Here is an 18,547-nt window from a genome sequence, read left to right as displayed (position 1 = left end):
CATAGGTTTAAGGTGAGAGGGGAGAGATACAAAAGGGTCCAGAGGGGCAATTTTTTCACGCAGAGGGTGGTGAGTGTCTGGAACAAGCTGCCAGAGATAGTAGTAGAGGCGGGTACAATTTTATCTTTTAAAAAGTGTTTAGACAGTTACATGGGTAAGTTGGGTATAGAGGGATATGGGCCAAACGTGAGCAATTGGGACTAGCTTAGGGGTTAAAAAAGGGGCGGCATGGACAAGTTGGGCCGAAGGGCCTGTTTCCATGCTGTAAATCTCAATGACTCTATCTATCTTCATCTGAACGGTGCCGTGAATCTTATGCCAGTCAACAGTAGATGGAAACGACTTGCGTAGTGCATCAGCAAGTCGCAGCAAGGTTTGGTCTAAGGCAGCCGAGGTAATATCCCCAGCAGGCACAGGAGAGGTGATGGCCTAGTGATATTATCGCTAGACTATTAATCCAGAAACTCAGCTAATGTTCTGGGGACCCTGGTTCGAATCCCGCCACAGCAGATGGTGGAATTTGAATTCAATAAAAACTATGTGGAATTAAGAATCTATTGATGACCGTGAAAACATTGTCAATTGTTGAAAAAAAACACACACCTGGTTCACTAATGCCCTTTAGGGAAGAAAATCTGCCGTCCTTACCTGGTCTGCAGACTCTCAACTGCCCTCAGACAACTAGAGATGGGAAATAAATGTTGACCAGCCAGCGATGCCCATGTTCCACGAATGAATAAAAAAAAAGGCCACTGCACCTGATCACGGAGTGATGTCCACCTGTGTGTGCCTAAACAGTATCCAGGACATCGAAGGGGCGGCACGGTAGCACAGTGGTTAGCATTGCTGCTTCACAGCTCCAGGGACCTGGGTTCGATTCCCGGCTAGGGTCACGGTCTGTGTGGAGTTTGCACATTCTCCTCGTGTCTGCGTGGGTTTCCTCCGGGTGCTCTGGTTTCCTCCCACAGTCCAAAGATGTGCAGGTTAGGTTGATTGGCCATGCTAAAAATTGCCCCTTAGTGTCCTGAAATGCGTAGGTTAGAGGTATTAGAGGGTAAATATGTAGGGATATGGGGGTAGGGCCTGGGTGGGATTGTGGTCGGTGCAGACTCGATGGGCCAAATGGCCTCTTTCTGCACTGTAGGGTTTCTATGATTCTATCTCAGTTCCTCAGACTTTCTAGCATTTTCTAAACTCCTTTTCCGTGACTCATCCAAGCGCTTCAGCATCTCCTTTTGCCACTGGAGATATGCAGACCACCCTACTTGTCTTTTACTATTCTTCCAAAACACATCCCAAACTCTCAATGCAGTCTCTATTAAAGGTACCGTCGGGCGGGAAAAGCTTTTCCTTACCCTGCGTCCACTTCACCCACCCCAAAACATGAGATGGACACTTTCTGGTATCAATATGTATATGTAATAGGTGTTCCCTTGGGGGCAGGAGGGGGGGACTAAGGGGCGGGAGGAGGGGACTCAAACCTCAATGATGATGGCTTACTTGGTAGTGCCACACAGGACGACATGTGCATTTCCCCCCGTCAGATAGCTCGTTATGCCGAAATCAGGCAGCCACAGTTTTCGAGCCATTGGTTAGCAAGGCACCACACTTTTCTCCCATGTAGACACTCCAGGAGTTCGCCATCTCGGTGGAACCTCCAAGAAACCAGACAAGGAATGGTGAGTACTCAGTCTAAGTTTTATTACTTGCGTGCAAGGAAAACAAACACAGTGAATCTCACTATGATGTTCTAACAGAATTCCGCAAAAGTGTCAGTTATAGCACTTTTTAGCCAATGAGAGAGAACATGCCAGTTAAAGCACTAATAGCCACACAGTTTGGTGTGTACTTTCAACTAATAGAATTCAGCGTCATTTCAATCCTTCATTTGCATCATTATCACTTATACATGCAGTTGTGCAGAAGCCTTGACATTTTTAGCAGACAATGTTCAATAAACATCCTTATTTTCTTTAACCACAATCCGAACATTGTGTTTTCTCAAGGATCCACTCATGCTGCAAAACAGACTCCTTCATCTGCTGACGGCTGGTTCCAACGTACACACACCTACGTTGGATAGTCAACTCAAGATTTCTTGACACAGATGGTTTCAAATCAGGATGTGGGCGATATGTTCCAGCTATCATTCCTTTCAATACCTTAACCATCACCTTCCCATCACAGGATCATTTCTGGTATGTCTCTGAACTTGAGAAGCTGACAAAAACGAATGATCTACTCATGAGAAAAAAAGAATATTAGCAAAATTAGTTGGTGGTATCTGCTCAATAGGTAAAGTTAAGCGTGATCTTTATCCCTATAAAAATTAAGGATGGCAAGATTCGGGAACGCTGGATGACAAGAGAGACTGTGAGCTTAGTGAAAAAGGAGGCATACGTAAATTTCAGAAAATTGAAAACGGATTGAGGAATACAAAGATAGCAGGAAAGAGCTTAAACAGAGACTTAGGAGGGCAAAAAGGGGCCATGAAATGTCCTTGGCAAGCAGGATTAAGGAGAATCCCAAGGCTTTTTATACGTATATAAGGAGGAAGAGGGTAGCTGAGGAAAGAGTAGGTCCATTCAAGGACAGTGGAGACAATTTGTGTGTGGAACCAGGTGAGATAGGTGAGGTCCTTAACGAGTACTTTGCAACAGTATTCACAAAGGAGAAGAATGTGGTGGATGTTGAGTGTAGAAAGGAGGATGTTGACATTCTAGGACATGTTGAGATAAAAAGGGAGGAGGTATTGGAGGTTTTGAAAAACATTAAGTTGGACAAGTCCCTAGGGCCAGATAGGTTCTACCCCAGAATACTGAGAAAGGCAAGGGAAGAAATTGCTGAGGCCTTGGCCAAAATCTTTGTATCCTCTTTAGCCACGGGCGAGGTACCAGAGGATTGGAGAGTAGCTAACATTGTTCCTCTGTTTAAGAAGGGCAGAAGAGACAATCCGGGAAATTACAGGCCTGTGAGCCTTACATCAGTGATGAGGAAATTATTGGAGAAGATGCTTAGGGACAGGATGTACTCACATCTGGAAGAGAATAGGCTTTTAGCGATAGGCGGCATGGTTTTGTGAAGGGGAGGTCACGTATCGCAAACTTGATTGAGTTCTTTGAGGAAGTGACAAGAAAAATTGACCAGTGGATGTTGTATACATGGACTTTAGTAAAGTCTTTGATAAGGGATGGCAGGTTGATACAGAAGCTGAAGTCATATGGGACCCAAAGTGAGTTGGTAAAATGGATACAAAACCGGCTTGGGCATAGAAAGCAAAGATTAGCAGTGGAAGGGTGCTTTTCTAACTGGAGGTCTGTGACAAGCGGTGTTCCTCAAGGATCAGTGCTGGAGTCTCTGTTGTTTGTAATATATATAAATAATTTGGAGGAAAATGTAGGTGGTCTGATTAGCAAATTGACAGATGATACAAAAATTGGGGGAGTAGCGGATAGTGAGGATTGTCAGAGGTTACAGCAGGATATAAATCAACTGGAAACCTGGGCCGAAAAATGTCAGATGGAATTTAACCCAGACAAATATGAGGTGAGACTGTTTGGAAGGTCTACTGCAGAAGGAAAGTATACAGTAAATGGTAGAGCCCTTAGAAGTATTAGCATACAGAGGGATCTAGGCGTGCAGATCTACAGTTCCCCGAAGGTGGCAACTCAGGTGAACAAGGTGGTCAAGAAGGCATATTGCATGTTGACCTTCATTGGTCGGGACATTAAGTATAGGAATTGGACAATCATGTTGCAGCTGTGTAAGACTTTGGTTAGGCCGCATTTGGAGTGTTGTGTACAATTCTGGCTGCCACACTACTGGAAGGATGTTGATGCATTGAAAACGGTGCAGAAGACATTTACCAGGATGTTATCTGGTTTGGAGGATATGGACTATGAAAAAAGGTTGAACAAACTTGGATTGTTTTCATTGGAGCATTGGACGATGAGGGGAGACCTGATAGAGGTCTACAAGATTATGACAGGCTTGGATAGAGTGGATAGTCAGAGTCTTTTCCCAGGCTCAAAGGGTTAATTACTTGGGGGCACAGGTTGAAAGTGAGAGGGGGAATGTTTAAAAGAGATGTGAGCGGCAGGTTTTTCACACAGAGGGTGATGAATGCCTGGAATGCGCTGCCGGAGGAGGTGACAGATGCAGATTCTGTAATAACATTCAAGAGGCATCTGGATTGACACATGAATAGGCAGGGAGTATGGACCATGTAGAGGAAAGCAAATATTAGATTAGAGAGGCATATGTGTCGGCACAGACTTGGTGGTCTGAAGGGCCTGTTCCTGTGATTTTTGATAGTGATGATGCACCAGCATTGGCATGGCACTTTGATTGGCAATACTTTGCAATAGAGGGAGTACAGCGAAGATTTATCAGGCTGATTCCTGGGATGGCAGGTCTGTCATATGAGGAGAGACTAAGTCGGTTAGGATTATATTCACTGGAGTTTAAAACAGTGAGAGGTGATCCCATAGAAACTTATAAAATTCTAACAGGGTTAGACAGGGCAGATTCAGAAAGAATGTTCCCAAGGGTGGAGGAATCTAGAACTAGGGGGTCATAGTTTGAGGATAAGTGGTAAACCTTTTAGAACTGAGGCGAGCAGAAATTTCTTCACCCAGAGGGTGGTGAATGTGTGGAATTCACTACCACAAAATGTAGTTGAGGCCAAAATGTTGCCTGATTTCAAGAAGAAATTAGATATAGCTCTCGAGGCTAAATGGATCAAGGGATATGGAGGGAAGTGGGGGATCAGGATATTGAATTCCATGATCAGCCATGATCAAAATGAATGGCGGCGCAGGCGCGAAGGGCCAAATGGCCTACTCCTGCTTCTAGCTTCTATGTTACTTTATATTATATAGATAGGATCAGTGACCATATTAGCAATCAGCTACCATTGATATGCCTATATATGGCCCAAAAATTGTAGTTCAGGGTCGATGATCAGAAATGGTGACCATATACATAATGATGAAAACTTTGTATGTCAAAAATTATATTCAGTGCTTCTTTTTCTAGCTGAGCATAGTTAGATTCAGCACTGGTCAAAGTACACGAAGCAAAAGGTGTTGGTCATTCTTCTCCCGAAGGCATAATATGTGAAATGACTGTCCCTACTCCATAAGGTGAAGCATCACAAGCAAACAGCAATGTTAGCTTCAGATTAAAATGAATAAATACTTTATACTTTTGTAAAGCATCTTTGACATCCTTGTATGCTTTTTCACATTCTGTTGTCCAGTCCCACAACTGTTTCACACATAGTAAATTATGCAATGGCTTCAATAATGCAGCTAAGTTAGGAACAAATTTGCAATTATAATTTACTAATCCTAGAAAGGACCTCAATTTCATCACATTCATCTGACATGGGGCTTCTAAAATAGCATCCATCTTTTTAGGTGCTTTACATAGGCCTTTACTATCAATACCGTGACCCAAATACTGGACTGACGTCAGAAAAACGTCATGCTTTTCTTTCTTCATTTGCAGACCATGTACTTGAAAACGCTCCAATGTTGCTTCTCAATTATTCAAGAACCCTTGTTCACTGGATCCTGTAATCAGAATATCACCCAGGTAACATTGTACACCCCAGCGTGACCACTTAAAATCTGATCCATCAATCTTTGGAATAGGGCTGCTGCGGATGTTATTCCAAAAGGCAATATTTTATAATGAAAAAGACCTTTATGAGTAATGATGGTAAGCAATGGTTGAGATTCAATGACTACCTTCATCTGTAAATATGCTTATGAAACATCAATCTTGCTGAATTTATGCCCACCCAGCAAACAAATCTTCAATTAAAGGAACTGGATATTGATCAGCACACAACACAGAATTAATGATTGTTTTAGAATCACCACAAAAATTAACTGAACCATCTAGTTTCATGGCAGGTATGATAGGAGTAGCCTAGTCACTCATTGTAACAGGCTCAAATACACCAGCATTAATAAATGGTACTAATTCTTTCTTCAACCTTGGGACAAAATGCATATGGCGTCTCTCTTGTTTTAAGAACTTAGGGTTGACTGTTAGGATTTATCTTGATTTTCACCTGAAACTCCCTTCATTGAGCCAGGTGTCCCTTCGAATACTTTCTTGTATTTATCCAGAAGTTGCTGTAGTTTTGTTTTGACATCAACCAATTTGTTGACAGCGCTCCAGTTAAGCTTTATCTTCTCCAACCATGGTCTCCCAAATAGAGCTCAAAATTACCACAGACTAGATGGAGAGGCAGCTCCGCTGTTTGCTCACTCAACTCTACGGTAACCAAGATGTAGCTTTTTAACAGCACCATCTCTTCCTTATATGTTATTAAAATCACATCAGCTAGTTGTAAAGGAAGATGCTGCAACTTTTTGGTGTATAGGCTCAGGAATTAAGTTAAAGCATCATAGATAAGAGTATTAGAGATGTGATCACACCAAGGTTCGGGCAGGTAGATGGGGGACCACTAGAAGGGGCAGGCAGACAGTGCAGGAGTTCTCTGTGGCTATCCCCCTCTCTAACAAGTATACCGTTTTGCATATAGTTGTGGGGGGGATTGCCTATCAGGGGATGGCAACAGCAGCAGCCAGAGTGGTGGCACCACAGCTGGCTCCATTGTACTGGAGGGAGAGTTAAAGTGCAGTAGAGCAGTAGTAATGGGGCACTCTATAGTCAGGGGCACAGATAGGTGTTCCTGTGACTGCAGAAGAGACTTCAGGATGGTGTGTTGCCTCCCTGCTGCCAGGGTCAAGGATGTCTCTGAGCGGGAGCAGGACATTCTCAAAATGGAGGGTGAGCAGCCAGAGGTTGTGGTACATGTTGGTACTAACAACATAGGCAAGAAGAGTGACGATGTCCTGCAAAGGGAGTTAGGTAGTAAGTTGAAAAGCAGAACCTGTAGGGTTGCAATCTTGGGATTACACCCTGTGCCATATTCCAGTGAGGCTAGAAGTAGGAAGATAGTAGTTATACATGGCTAAAGAGCTGGTAGGAGGGAGGGCTTCAGATATGTGGATCATTGAGATGTCTTCCGTGGCAGGTGGAACCTATACAAGAAGGACAGGTTGCACCTAAACTGCACCAATATCCTGACAGGGACGTTTGCTAGTGTCACTTGGGAGGGCTCAAATTAGTGTGGCAGGGGGTGGGAACGAGAGCTGTAAGTCAGCAAGTGAAATAACCGAGGAGGAGTTAGAGACTACGGCCAGTAAGGCTAAGACAAAGAACAGACAGAGAGAGGTTACTGAACACGGTGAGATGGCGGTCTGACGTGTATTTGTTTTAAGACAAGGAGTATGACAGCTATGGCAGATGAATTTAGAGTTTGGATTAGTACATATAACTATGATGTTGTAGCTATTACAGAGGCTTGGTTGAGCGAGTGACAAGACTGGTAGCTTAACGTTCCAAATTTAGATTTGGATGGCATGATAGAGAGGTATGTAAAAGAGGTAGGGGAGTTGCATTACTGGTTAAGGAGAATATCAGCTGTACTGAGGGAAGACACCTTGGAGGGTTCATCCAGTGAGGCCATATGGGTAGCAATAGGAAGGGTGTAATCACTTTGATGGGATTGTACAACAGGCTCCCAACAGTCAGTAGGAGATAGAGGAATAGATTATGGAAAAATGCAAGAACAACTAGGTTGTTGTTGTTGGGGGGGGGAGGCGGGATTTGTTAGGTGTTTCCAGGTTTTTTTGAAGCAATTTGTAAATAGTCCAACTACGGAAAGGGCCATCCTAGACCTGGCATTTGGGAATGAGCCAGGTCAGGTGATCAAAGTTTCAGTGAGAGAGCATTTCGGGAATTATGACATCATTCTGTAAGTTTTAAGTGACTGATGAGTCAGGATAAGAGTAGTCCTCGGGTGAAAGTGCTAAATTGGGGGAAGGCAACTATTGCTTCTTGGAAGTGCAGCAGAGAGGGAGAGATTCGCGAGAGGAGTGCTGCGGGTAAGCGCTGTTATTTTTTAACTTACTTTTTCGCGGGTTTTTTCTTTAAAAATATGTAAACCCGGAAGTGGTCGCGCAGGGAGGTCTGGGAGAGAGAGATTTTTTTTTTTTCCCCCAATAAATTGGAACAGAGAGGAATCCCGATACTCTACACTTGTAGAGTATCCCACCCTCCCTCCTCCTCTAACCTAAAAAAAAAGACCCAGTGAGAGCAGGGCTTTGGAGAAAACAGGAGGAGGAAAGGTAAGTTTAAAATTTTCATTCACTTTTTTTTTTCCCTGTGTGTTTAAAGGGGCAATTATGAGTGTGAGGCCAGTATGTTGTTCCCAATGTAGGATGTGGGAGGTCCTGGAGGCTCCTAGCCTCCCGGACGACCATATCTGTGCTGGGTGTGTTGAGCTGCGGTTCCTAAGGGACCATGTTAGGGAACTGGAATTGCAGCTCGAGGACCTTCGCCGGGTTAGGGATAGTGAGGAGGTCATTGACAGGAGCTATCGGCAGGTGGTCACACCGGGACCACGGGAGGAGGGTAACTGGGTAACAGTGAGGAAGGAGAAAGCTCGGTTGATGGTGAGCACCCCGGTGGATGTGCCCCTTAATAATAAGTACTCCTGTCTGAGTACTACTGGGGAGGACAGCCCACCTGGGGGAAGCAGCGGTGGCAGTGTCTCTGGAGCTGAGCCTGGCCCAGTAGTGCAAAAGGGTAAGGAAAGGAGGGTAGTGCTAATTGGGGACTCTACGGTGAGGGGGTCAGATAGGCGTTTTTGCGGACACAGACGGGACTCTCGGATGGTGGTTTGCCTCCCTGGTGCAGGGGTCCGGGATGTCTCTGGTCGAGTCCCAGAAATCCTGAAGGGGGAGGGAGAGGAGCCGAAGGTCGTGATGCATATAGGTACTGCTGACATAGGTAGGAAGAGGGAAGGGGTCATGAAAAGAGAATATAGGGAGTTAGGTAGACAGCTGAGAAAGAGGAATGCAAAGGTAGTAATCTCGGGATTGCTGCCTGTGCCGCGGGAGAGTGAGAACATGAATCGGTGGAGAATGAATGCGTGGCTGAGGGACTGGAGCAAGGGACAAGGATTTGGGTACTTGGATCATTGGGACCTCTTTAGGGGCAGGTGTGACCTGTTTAAAAAGACGGGTGGCACTTGAATCCCAGGGGGACCAATATCCTGGCGGGAAGGTTGGCTAAGGCTACTGGAGAGACTTTAAACTAGAAAGGTTGGGGGGAGGGAATCGAAATGAGGGGACTGAGAGCGAGGAGGTTAGCTCGCAAATAGATAAGGAATGTAAACAGGGTAAGAGGGAGGTTAGACGAGTGATGGAGAAGGGAAGTGCTCAGGCTGAAGGTCTGAGATGTGTCTATTTTAATGCCAGGAGTGTAGTGAATAAAGTGGATGAGCTTAGAGCGTGGATTGCTGCTTCGAATTGTGATGTGGTGGCCATTACGGAGACTTGGATGTCTCAGGGACAGGACTGGGTGCTTCAGGTGCCGGGTTTTAGATGTTTCAGGAAGGACAGGGAGGGAGGCAAGAGAGGGGGGGGAGTGGCACTGTTGATCAGGGATAGTGTCACGGCTGTAGAGAAGGTGGACGCCGTGGAGGGATTGACTACGGAGTCTCTGTGGGTGGAGGTTAGGAACAGGAAGGGGTCGGTAACTTTGCTGGGTGTTTTCTATAGGCCGCCCAATAGTAACAGAGATGTTGAGGAGCAGATGGGGAAACAGATCCTGGAGAGATGTAGGAATAACAGAGTTGTCGTGATGGGAGTTTTTAATTTCCCAAACATAGATTGGAATATCCCTAGGGCTAGGGGTTTGGATGGAGAGGAGTTTGTTAGGTGTGTCCAGGAGAGTTTCCTGACACAGTATGTGGATAAGCCTACTAGAGGAGAGGCTGTACTTGATCTGGTGCTGGCTAATGAACCTGGACAGGTGGAGGATCTCTCGGTGGGTGAGCATCTTGGGGATAGCGATCATAATTCTATCTCCTTCACGATAGCATTGGAAAGAGATAGGATCAGGCAGGCTAGGAAAGTGTTTCTCTGGAGTAAAGGGAAATACAGTGTCATCAGGGAGGAAATTAGACGGGTAAATTGGAAGGAGGCATTCTTGGGGAAAAGTACCGAAGGAAAGTGGAGGATTTTCAAGGAATGTTTGTCTGGAGCTCTGCATGACAACGTTCCGATGAGACAGGGGGGTGTTGGTAGGGTACGGGAACCGTGGTGCACGAAGGTTGTGATGAACCTGGTGAATAAGAAAAGAGAGGCGTACAGAAGGTTCAGAGAGCTAGGAGGTGTTAAGGATTTAGAGGAGTATACGGGATGTAGGAAGGAGCTTAAGAAGGAAATTAGGAGAGCGAGAAGGGGTCATGAGAAGGCCTTGGCGGGTAAGATTAAGGAGAATCCCAAGGCTTTCTACAAATATGTCAAGAGTAAAAGGATGAGATGTGAAGGCATAGGACCCTTAAAAGGTGAAGGGGGAAAAGTTTGTGCGGAACCGTTAGAAATGGCGGAGCTGCTTAATGAATACTTTACCTCGGTATTCACGGTGGAAAGGGATCTGGGTGGTTGTACCGCTGGTTTGCGGTGGACAGAAAGGATCGAGCATGTGGACATAAAGAAAGAGGATGTGTTGGAACTATTGAATGGCATCAAGGTTGGTAAGTCGCCGGGACCGGATGGGATGTACCCCAGGTTACTGTGGGAGGCGAGGGAGGAGATTGCGGAGCCTTTGGCGATGATCTTTGCATCGTCGATGGAGACGGGAGAGGTTCCGGAGGATTGGAGGATTGCAGATGTGGTCCCTATATTCAAGAAAGGGAACAGGGACAGCCCGGGAAATTACCGACCGGTGAGTCTAACCTCAGTGGTTGGTAAGTTGATGGAGAGGATCCTGAGAGACAGGATTTATGATCATCTAGAGAAGTTTAGTATGATCAAAAGTAGTCAGCACGGCTTTGTCAAGGGCAGGTCGTGCCTTACGAGCCTGGTTGAGTTCTTTGAAAATGTGACCAAACACATTGACGAAGGAAGAGCGGTGGATGTGGTCTATATGGACTTCAGCAAGGCGTTCGATAAGGTCCCCCATGCAAGACTTCTTGAGAAAGTGAGAGGGCATGGGATCCAAGGGGCTGTTGCCCTGTGGATCCAGAACTGGCTTGCCTGCAGAAGGCAGAGAGTGGCTGTGGAGGGGTCTTTCTCTGCATGGAGGTCAGTGACCAGTGGAGTGCCCCAGGGATCTGTTCTGGGACCCTTGCTGTTTGTCATTTTCATAAATGACCTGGATGAGGAAGTGGAGGGATGGGTTGGTAAGTTTGCTGACGACACCAAGGTAGGTGGTGTTGTGGATAGTTTGGAGGGATGTCAGAAGTTGCAGCGAGACATAGATAGAATGCAAGACTGGGCGGAGAAGTGGCAGATGGACTTCAACCCGGATAAGTGTGTGGTGATCCATTTTGGCAGATCCAATGGGATGAAGCAGCAGTATAATATGAAGGGTACCATTCTTAGCAGTGTAGAGGATCAGAAGGACCTTGGGGTCCGGGTCCATAGGACTCTTAAATCGGCCTCGCAGGTGGAGGATGCGGTCAAGAAGGCGTACGGCGTACTGGCCTTCATTAATCGAGGGATTGAGTTTAGGAGTCGGGAGATAATGCTGCAGCTTTATAGGACCCTGGTTAGACCCCCACTTGGAGTACTGCGCGCAGTTCTGGTCACCTCATTACAGGAAAGATGTTGAAGCCATTGAAAGGGTGCAGAGGAGATTTACAAGGATGTTGCCTGGATTGGGGGGCATGCCTTATGAGGATAGGTTGAGGGAGCTTGGTCTCTTCTCCCTGGAGAGACGAAGGATGAGAGGTGACCTGATAGAGGTTTACAAGATGTTGAGAGGTCTGGATAGGGTAGACTCTCAGAGGCTATTTCCAAGGGCTGAAATGGTTGCTACGAGAGGACACAGGTTTAAGGTGCTGGGGGGTAGGTACAGAGGAGATGTCAGGGGTAAGTTTTTCACTCAGAGGGTGGTGGGTGAGTGGAATCGGCTGGCGTCGGTGGTGGTGGAGGCAAACTCGTTGGGGTCTTTTAAGAGACTTCTGGATGAGTACATGGGATTTAATGGGATTGAGGGCTATAGATAGGCCTAGAGGTGGGGATGTGATCGGCGCAACTTGTGGGCCGAAGGGCCTGTTTGTGCTGTGGCTTTCTATGTTCTATGTTCTATGACAATATTAGGCAGGAACTGGAGAATGTAGATTGGGGACAGCTGTTTGAAGGTAAATCCATATCTGTCATGTGGGAATCTTTTAAAGGCCAGTTGATTAGATTTCAGGACCAGCATATTCCTGTGAAAATAAAGGATAAGAGTGGGAAGATTCAGGAACCATGGATGACACAAGAAATTGTGAGTTCAGTCAAAAAGGTTTAGAAAACTGAAGACAGACCAAGCCCTCGAAGAATATAATGAAAGCAGTAAAGAACTTAAACGATGAGTTAGGAGGGCTAAAAGGGGCCAGAAAATGTCTTTGGCAAACAGGATTAAGGAAAGTCCCAAGGCATTTTGTGTGTATATAAGGAGCAAGAGGATAGGTAGGGAAAGGGTAGGTCCACTCAAGGACAAAGGAGGGAATTTATGCATGGAGCCGGAGAAAGTGGGTGAGGTCCTGAACAAATACTTTGTATTGGTATTCACAAAGGCGAATGGTGGATGGTGAGAGTGGAGAGGAGTATGTTGATATTTTAGGGCATGTCGATATAAAAAAGGAAGAGGAGATGGGTGTTTTGAAAAGTATTAAGATAGACAAGTCCTCAGGACCTGATGGGATCTATCCCAGAATACTGAGGGAGGCGAGGGAGGAAATTGCTGGGCCCTTGTACGAAATCTGTCTATCCATTTTAGTCACAGGAGAGGTCCCAGAGAAATAGCTAATGTTGTTCCTTTGTTTAAGAAGGGCAATAGAGATAATCAGGGAAATTACAGACCACTGAGCCTGTGGTGGGGAAATTATTGGAGAAAATTGGAGGGGTAGGATTTACTCATATTTGGAAATGAATGTACTTATTAGCGATAGACAGCATGGCTTTGTGCGGGGGAGGTCGTGTCTCACAAATGTGATTGAGTGTTTTGAGGAAGTGACAAAGATGATTGATGAGGGCAGGGTGGTGGATGTTGCCTACATGGACTTTAGCAGGGCCTTTGACAAGATCCCTCATGGCAGGCTGATACAGAAGGTGAAGTCACATGGGATCATTGGTGAGCTAGTAAGGTGTTTACAGAACTGGCTTGGTCATAGAAGACAGAGAGTAGAGGCGGAAGGGTGTTTTTCTGACTGGAGATCTGTGACCAGTGGTATTCCGCAGGGATCAATGTTGGGACCCTTGTAATATATATAAGTGATTTGGAGGAGAATGTAGATGGCCTGATTAGTAAGTATGCGGACGACACAAAGATTGGTGGAGCTGCGGATAATGAGGAGGATTACCAGAGAACATAGATATGCTGAAGGCTTGGATGGAGAAATAGCAAAGAACAAAGAACAATACAGCACAGGAAACAGGCCCTTCGGCCCTCCAAGCCTGTGCCGCTCCTTGGTCCAACTAGACCAATCGTTTGTATCCCTCCATTCCCAGGCTGCTCATGTGACTATCCAGGTAAGTCTTAAACGATGTCAGCGTGCCTGCCTCCACCACCCTACTTGGCAGCGCATTCCAGGCCCCCACCACCCTCTGTGTAAAAAACGTCCCTCTGATATCTGAGTTATACTTCGTCCCTCTCACCTTGAGCCCGTGACCCCTCGTGATTGTCACCTCCGACCTGGGAAAAAGCTTCCCACTGTTCACCCTATCTATACCCTTCATAATCTTGTACACCTCTATTAGATCTCCCCTCATTCTCCGTCTTTCCAGGGAGAACAACCCCAGTTTACCCAATCTCTCCTCATAGCTAAGACCCTCCATACCAGGCAACATCCTGGTAAACCTTCTCTGCACTCTCTCTAACGCCTCCACGTCCTTCTGGTAGTGCGGCGACCAGAACTGGACGCAGTACTCCAAATGTGGCCTAACCAGCGTTCTATACAGCTGCATCATCAGACTCCAGCTTTTATACTCTATACCCCGTCCTATAAAGGCAGTTGAAATTTAATTCAGACAAATGTGAGGTGATGCATTTTGGAAGGTCTAATGCAGGAGGCAAGTATACAGTAAATGGTAGAACCCTTCGAAGCATTAACATACTGAGGGGTCTAGGCATACAGGTCCACAGTTCCCTGAAAGTGGCAAAACTAGTGCATTAGGTGGTCAAGAAGGCATACTTACCTTCATCAATCAGGGCATAAGAGTATAAAAATTGGCGAGTCATGTTGCAGCTGTGTAGAATTTTAGCTTGGCCACATTTGGAATATTGCATACAGTTCTGATCGCCACACTACCAGAAGGATGTGGAGTCTTTGGCGAGATTCAGAAAAGATTTACCAGGATGTTGTGTGGTTTGGAGGGTATTAGCTGTGAGGAGAGCTTGGAGAAACTTGGTTTATTTTCATTTGAACATCGGAGGCTGAGGGGCCTGATAGAAATTTGCAAAATTATGAGAGGCATGGATAGTTCGAGTCTTTTTTCCCAGGGTAGAAATGTCAATTACTAGAGGATATAGGTTTAAGGTAAAAGGGGGAAAGTTTAAAGGGGATGAGAGAGGCAAGTTTTTTACACAGAGAGTGGTAAATGCCTGCAATGCGCTGCCAGATGAGGTGGTAGAAGCAGATACAAAAGCAACTTTTAAGAGGCATCTTGACAAATAGATGAATAAGCAGGGAATAGCGGGATATGGACCACATAGAGGCAAAAGATCTTTAGTTTAGAAAGGCATCATGTGTCAGCGCAGGCCGAAGGGCCTGTTCCTGTGCTATACTGTTCTTCGTTCTGCTTTATATACAGCAGCACCACTATCGACCTCCATCCTAATAGGTTGTCCACTTAATTTGGAATCACCAAGAATCTGTGATTCACCCTGTATGGATAAGATGATCAATTGGAGCTCTTCCTTATTTCTTCTTCACAGTCATAAAATTATTTTCTCCCATATAGTAATTTTTTTTTGTAGAATGCAACTTGTTCTTCTTCTTGAAGGTACCCAGATTCTTGTTCTGAATATTCTTCTCAGGGGAAGCTGGTCTAGCCCAACAAGCTTTTGCAATGTGACCCATTTTGCCACAACAGAGAAAGAGGTGCTGGAAGTCTTAAAGCGCATCAAGGTAGATAAATCCCCGGGACCTGATGAAGTGCAGCCTATCACACTGTGGGAGGCTCGGGAGGAAATTGCGGGTCCCCTAGCCGAGATATTTGAATCATCGATAGTCATAGTGAGGTGCCTGAAGATTGAAGGGTGGCAAGTGTTGTGCCTTTGTTTAAAAAGGGCAGCAGGGAAAAGCCTGGGAACTACTGGCCAGTAAGCCTCACATCTGTAGTGGGTAAGTTGTTAGAAAGTATTTTGAGAGACAGGATCTACGGGCATTTAGAGACACAAGAACTGATTAAGGATAGTCAGCATGGCTTTGTGAGTGGAAAATCATGTCTCACAAATTTAATTTAGAGTTTTTTGAAGGGGTAACCAAGAAGATAGATGAGGGCAGTGCAGTTGATGTTGCCTACATTGACTTTAGCAAGGCTTTTGACAAGGTAGCACATGGTAGGTTGTTGCATAAGGTCAAATTTCACGGGATCCAGGGTGAGGTAGCCAAATGGATACCAAATTGGCTTGATGACAGAAAGAAGTCTCACAATACCAGGTTAAAGTCCAATAGGTTTATTTGGCAGCACTAGCTTTCGGAGCCTCAAGCTCCTTCATCAGGTGAGTCATCAGGTGAAGTAAGATGACAGAAGACAGAGGGTGGCTGTAGAGGATTGTTTCTCAAACTGGACGCCTGTGACCAGCAGTGTGCCTCTGGGATCGGTCCTAGGTCCATTGTTATTTGTCATTTATATTAATGATTTGGATGAGAATTCAGTAGGCATGGTTAGTAAGTTTGCAGATGACATCAAGATTGGTGGCATAGCGGACAGTGAAGAAGGTTATCTAGGATTGCAACGGGATCTTGATCAATTGGGCGAGTGGACTGACGAATGGCAGATGGAATTTAATTTAGTTAAATACGAGGTGATGCATTTTGGTCAATCGAACCAGGACAGGACTTACTCAGTTAATGATAGGGCGTTGGGGAGAGTTATACAACAAAGAGATCGAGGGGTACAGGTTCATAGCTCCTTGAAAGTGGAGTCACAGGTGGACAGAGCGGTGAAGAAAGCATTCGGCATGTTTGGTTTCATTGGTCTGAACATTGAATACAGGAGTTGGGATGTCTTGTTGAAGTTGTACAAGACATTGATACGGCCACACTTGGAATACTGTGTACAGTTCTGGTCACCCTATTATAGAAAGGATATCATTCAACTAGAAAGAGTGCAGAAAAGATTTACTAGGATGCTACCGGGACTTGATGGTTTGAGTTATAAGGAGAGACTGGATAGACTGGGACTTTTTTCTCTGGAGCGTAGGAGGCTGAGAGGTGATCTTATAGAGGTCTATAAAATAATGAGGGGCATAGATCAGCTAGATAGTCAATATCTTTTCCCAAAGGTAGGGAAGTCTAAAACTAGAGGGCATAGGTTTAAGGTGAGAGGGGAGAGATACAAAAGGGTCCAGAGGTGCAATTTGTTCACATAGAGGGTGGTGAGTGGCTGGAACAAGCTGCCAGAGGCAGTAGTAGAGGCGGGTTCAATTTTGTCTTTTAAAAAGACAGTTGCATGGCTAAAATGGGTATAGAGAGATATGGGCCAAACGTGGGCAATTGAGACTAGCTTAGGGGTTGAAAAAAGGGCGGCATGGAAAGTTAGTGCATCTGAGCCTATCTGGCTATCTATCTGGGCCTCACTTTAATCTTTAACAGCCATGTCCAGGCCTGTTGACAGGCACACGTCAGAATAGATCACATGACCCCTTCATTTTTCCCTTAATTAAAGACACAATTCCAAAGCATAATAATCTCATAGACCTCATATTTGTTACCATGCACTCTATTGAGTGTCCTCTTCACTCATTAGGAAAAATTATTTTCTTATTTTACAGCTGTTGACAAACCTTTCTATTGATTAGGGGCAGCACGGTGGCAAATGGTTAGCACCGCTGCCTCACAGCGCCAGGGACCCGGGTTCAATTCCGGCCTCAGGTTACTGTCTGTGTGGGGTTTGCACATTCTCCCTGTGTCTGCGTGGGTTTCCTCCGGGTACTCCGGTTTCCTTCCACAACCCAAAGATGTGCGGGTTAGGTGGATTGGCCATGCTAAATTGTCCATTAGTGTCAGGGGAATTAGGGTAAATACATGGGATTATAGGGATAGGGCCTGGGTAGAATTGTTGTTGGTGCAGGCTCGATGGGCCGAATGGCCTCATTCTGTACTGTAGGATTTCTATGATTGCTTTGCTGATCAGTGTATGAAGTAAGTACTAAGTGAAGCAAAGAATCAGAATATATTTTACTGTTTTCATTTAGCATTATAGTCAAGTCAAGCAGAGAATGGCAACCCTGTAGAGTTATGTTGCTGCTGATACTGGCCCAAAGATGTACTTTCGCCGACTGATATTTCTATTGTGTATCATCTTGTTGAGTGGAGTAACTCACTGAATTTACTCTTGAAATCGAGAATGAGATTTGATGCCAGGCTCATTAAAATCAAATGAAACATCAGATGTCCAGCGCAGATGGGAAGTATTCTGAAAGCACAATCAGTAGATTTATTGCAATTTTTTAGATTTTGCGTATTTAACTGGGCAAAGTTTTGCAAGATGTGATGGGTTGAATTGGCATTACTGACATAAACATTTTCTGTTAACAATTAACCCATTATTTTTATATTTATAAAACTTGAAGAAATGACATTTGAAATAATTATGCAAAACAGAGTTCATTCATAAATGCAAATTAGGTTAATTAGAAAATTGCTTTGCTCTGCAACTCATGCCTCATTATGAATCTTGGCAAGTACATTGACAATGATACTGGGGAGAAGATATGAAGTAATTATACCAATTATACCTAATTGATAGATATGGGTTAGCCTGAACATAAAATAAACCCATATGTAACTCCGATTCTATAGGTTCCTGTTTGAGGCAACCTACTATTGGGCGATACAGTGGTAAATACTTATCTGGCTGGAGCGCAACCATGATCAGGCTGGGGATGTGGCTCAAGCCCATTGTACTTGAGGTGTGCTGATGCCTGCAATCATGGTTTGCCTGTGCTAGGGGAGAGCAAGTGATCAGGGTAGCCAATGAGGTTAAACCGAGGCTTTATCTGGTGCAATTCTCAAAGCCATTCCCAACCTTCTGGCTAAGGTGAAGCTCAGGTCAGTCCTGTGAGGGGGTGTAATGCCTCATCCTGTCAGCTTGGATCTCGTTTGATCAAGCCCAAGGTGGGATGTATATTCTTGTCTTGTCAGCTTGGATCTGCTTTGTCCCTCATGTGGGGACTCTCATTGGACCTAATTGGCTTTTTTGATTAGCAATAAAGTACCAAAAAAAAAGGTGGCACG

General features: G+C 45.1%; 1 protein-coding gene across 1 annotated transcript in view; it reads right to left on the bottom strand.

Moving 5' to 3' along the window:
- The window catches only part of LOC144506906 (papilin-like), a 90,635-nt gene extending 72,423 nt beyond the window's left edge, over positions 1 to 18,212 (bottom strand). The window contains exon 1 of the mRNA XM_078233260.1: positions 18,135 to 18,212. Within this exon, the coding sequence (XP_078089386.1) occupies positions 18,135 to 18,212 (78 nt within the window). The remainder of the gene's footprint in view (positions 1 to 18,134) is intronic.
- Positions 18,213 to 18,547: the final 335 nt, after the last annotated feature.

Source organism: Mustelus asterias, chromosome 18, assembly GCF_964213995.1.
Source record: "Mustelus asterias chromosome 18, sMusAst1.hap1.1, whole genome shotgun sequence".
NCBI lineage: Eukaryota > Metazoa > Chordata > Chondrichthyes > Carcharhiniformes > Triakidae > Mustelus > Mustelus asterias.
Note: the sequence above shows the minus strand (reverse complement) of the source record. Positions and strands in the feature narration are given on the sequence as shown.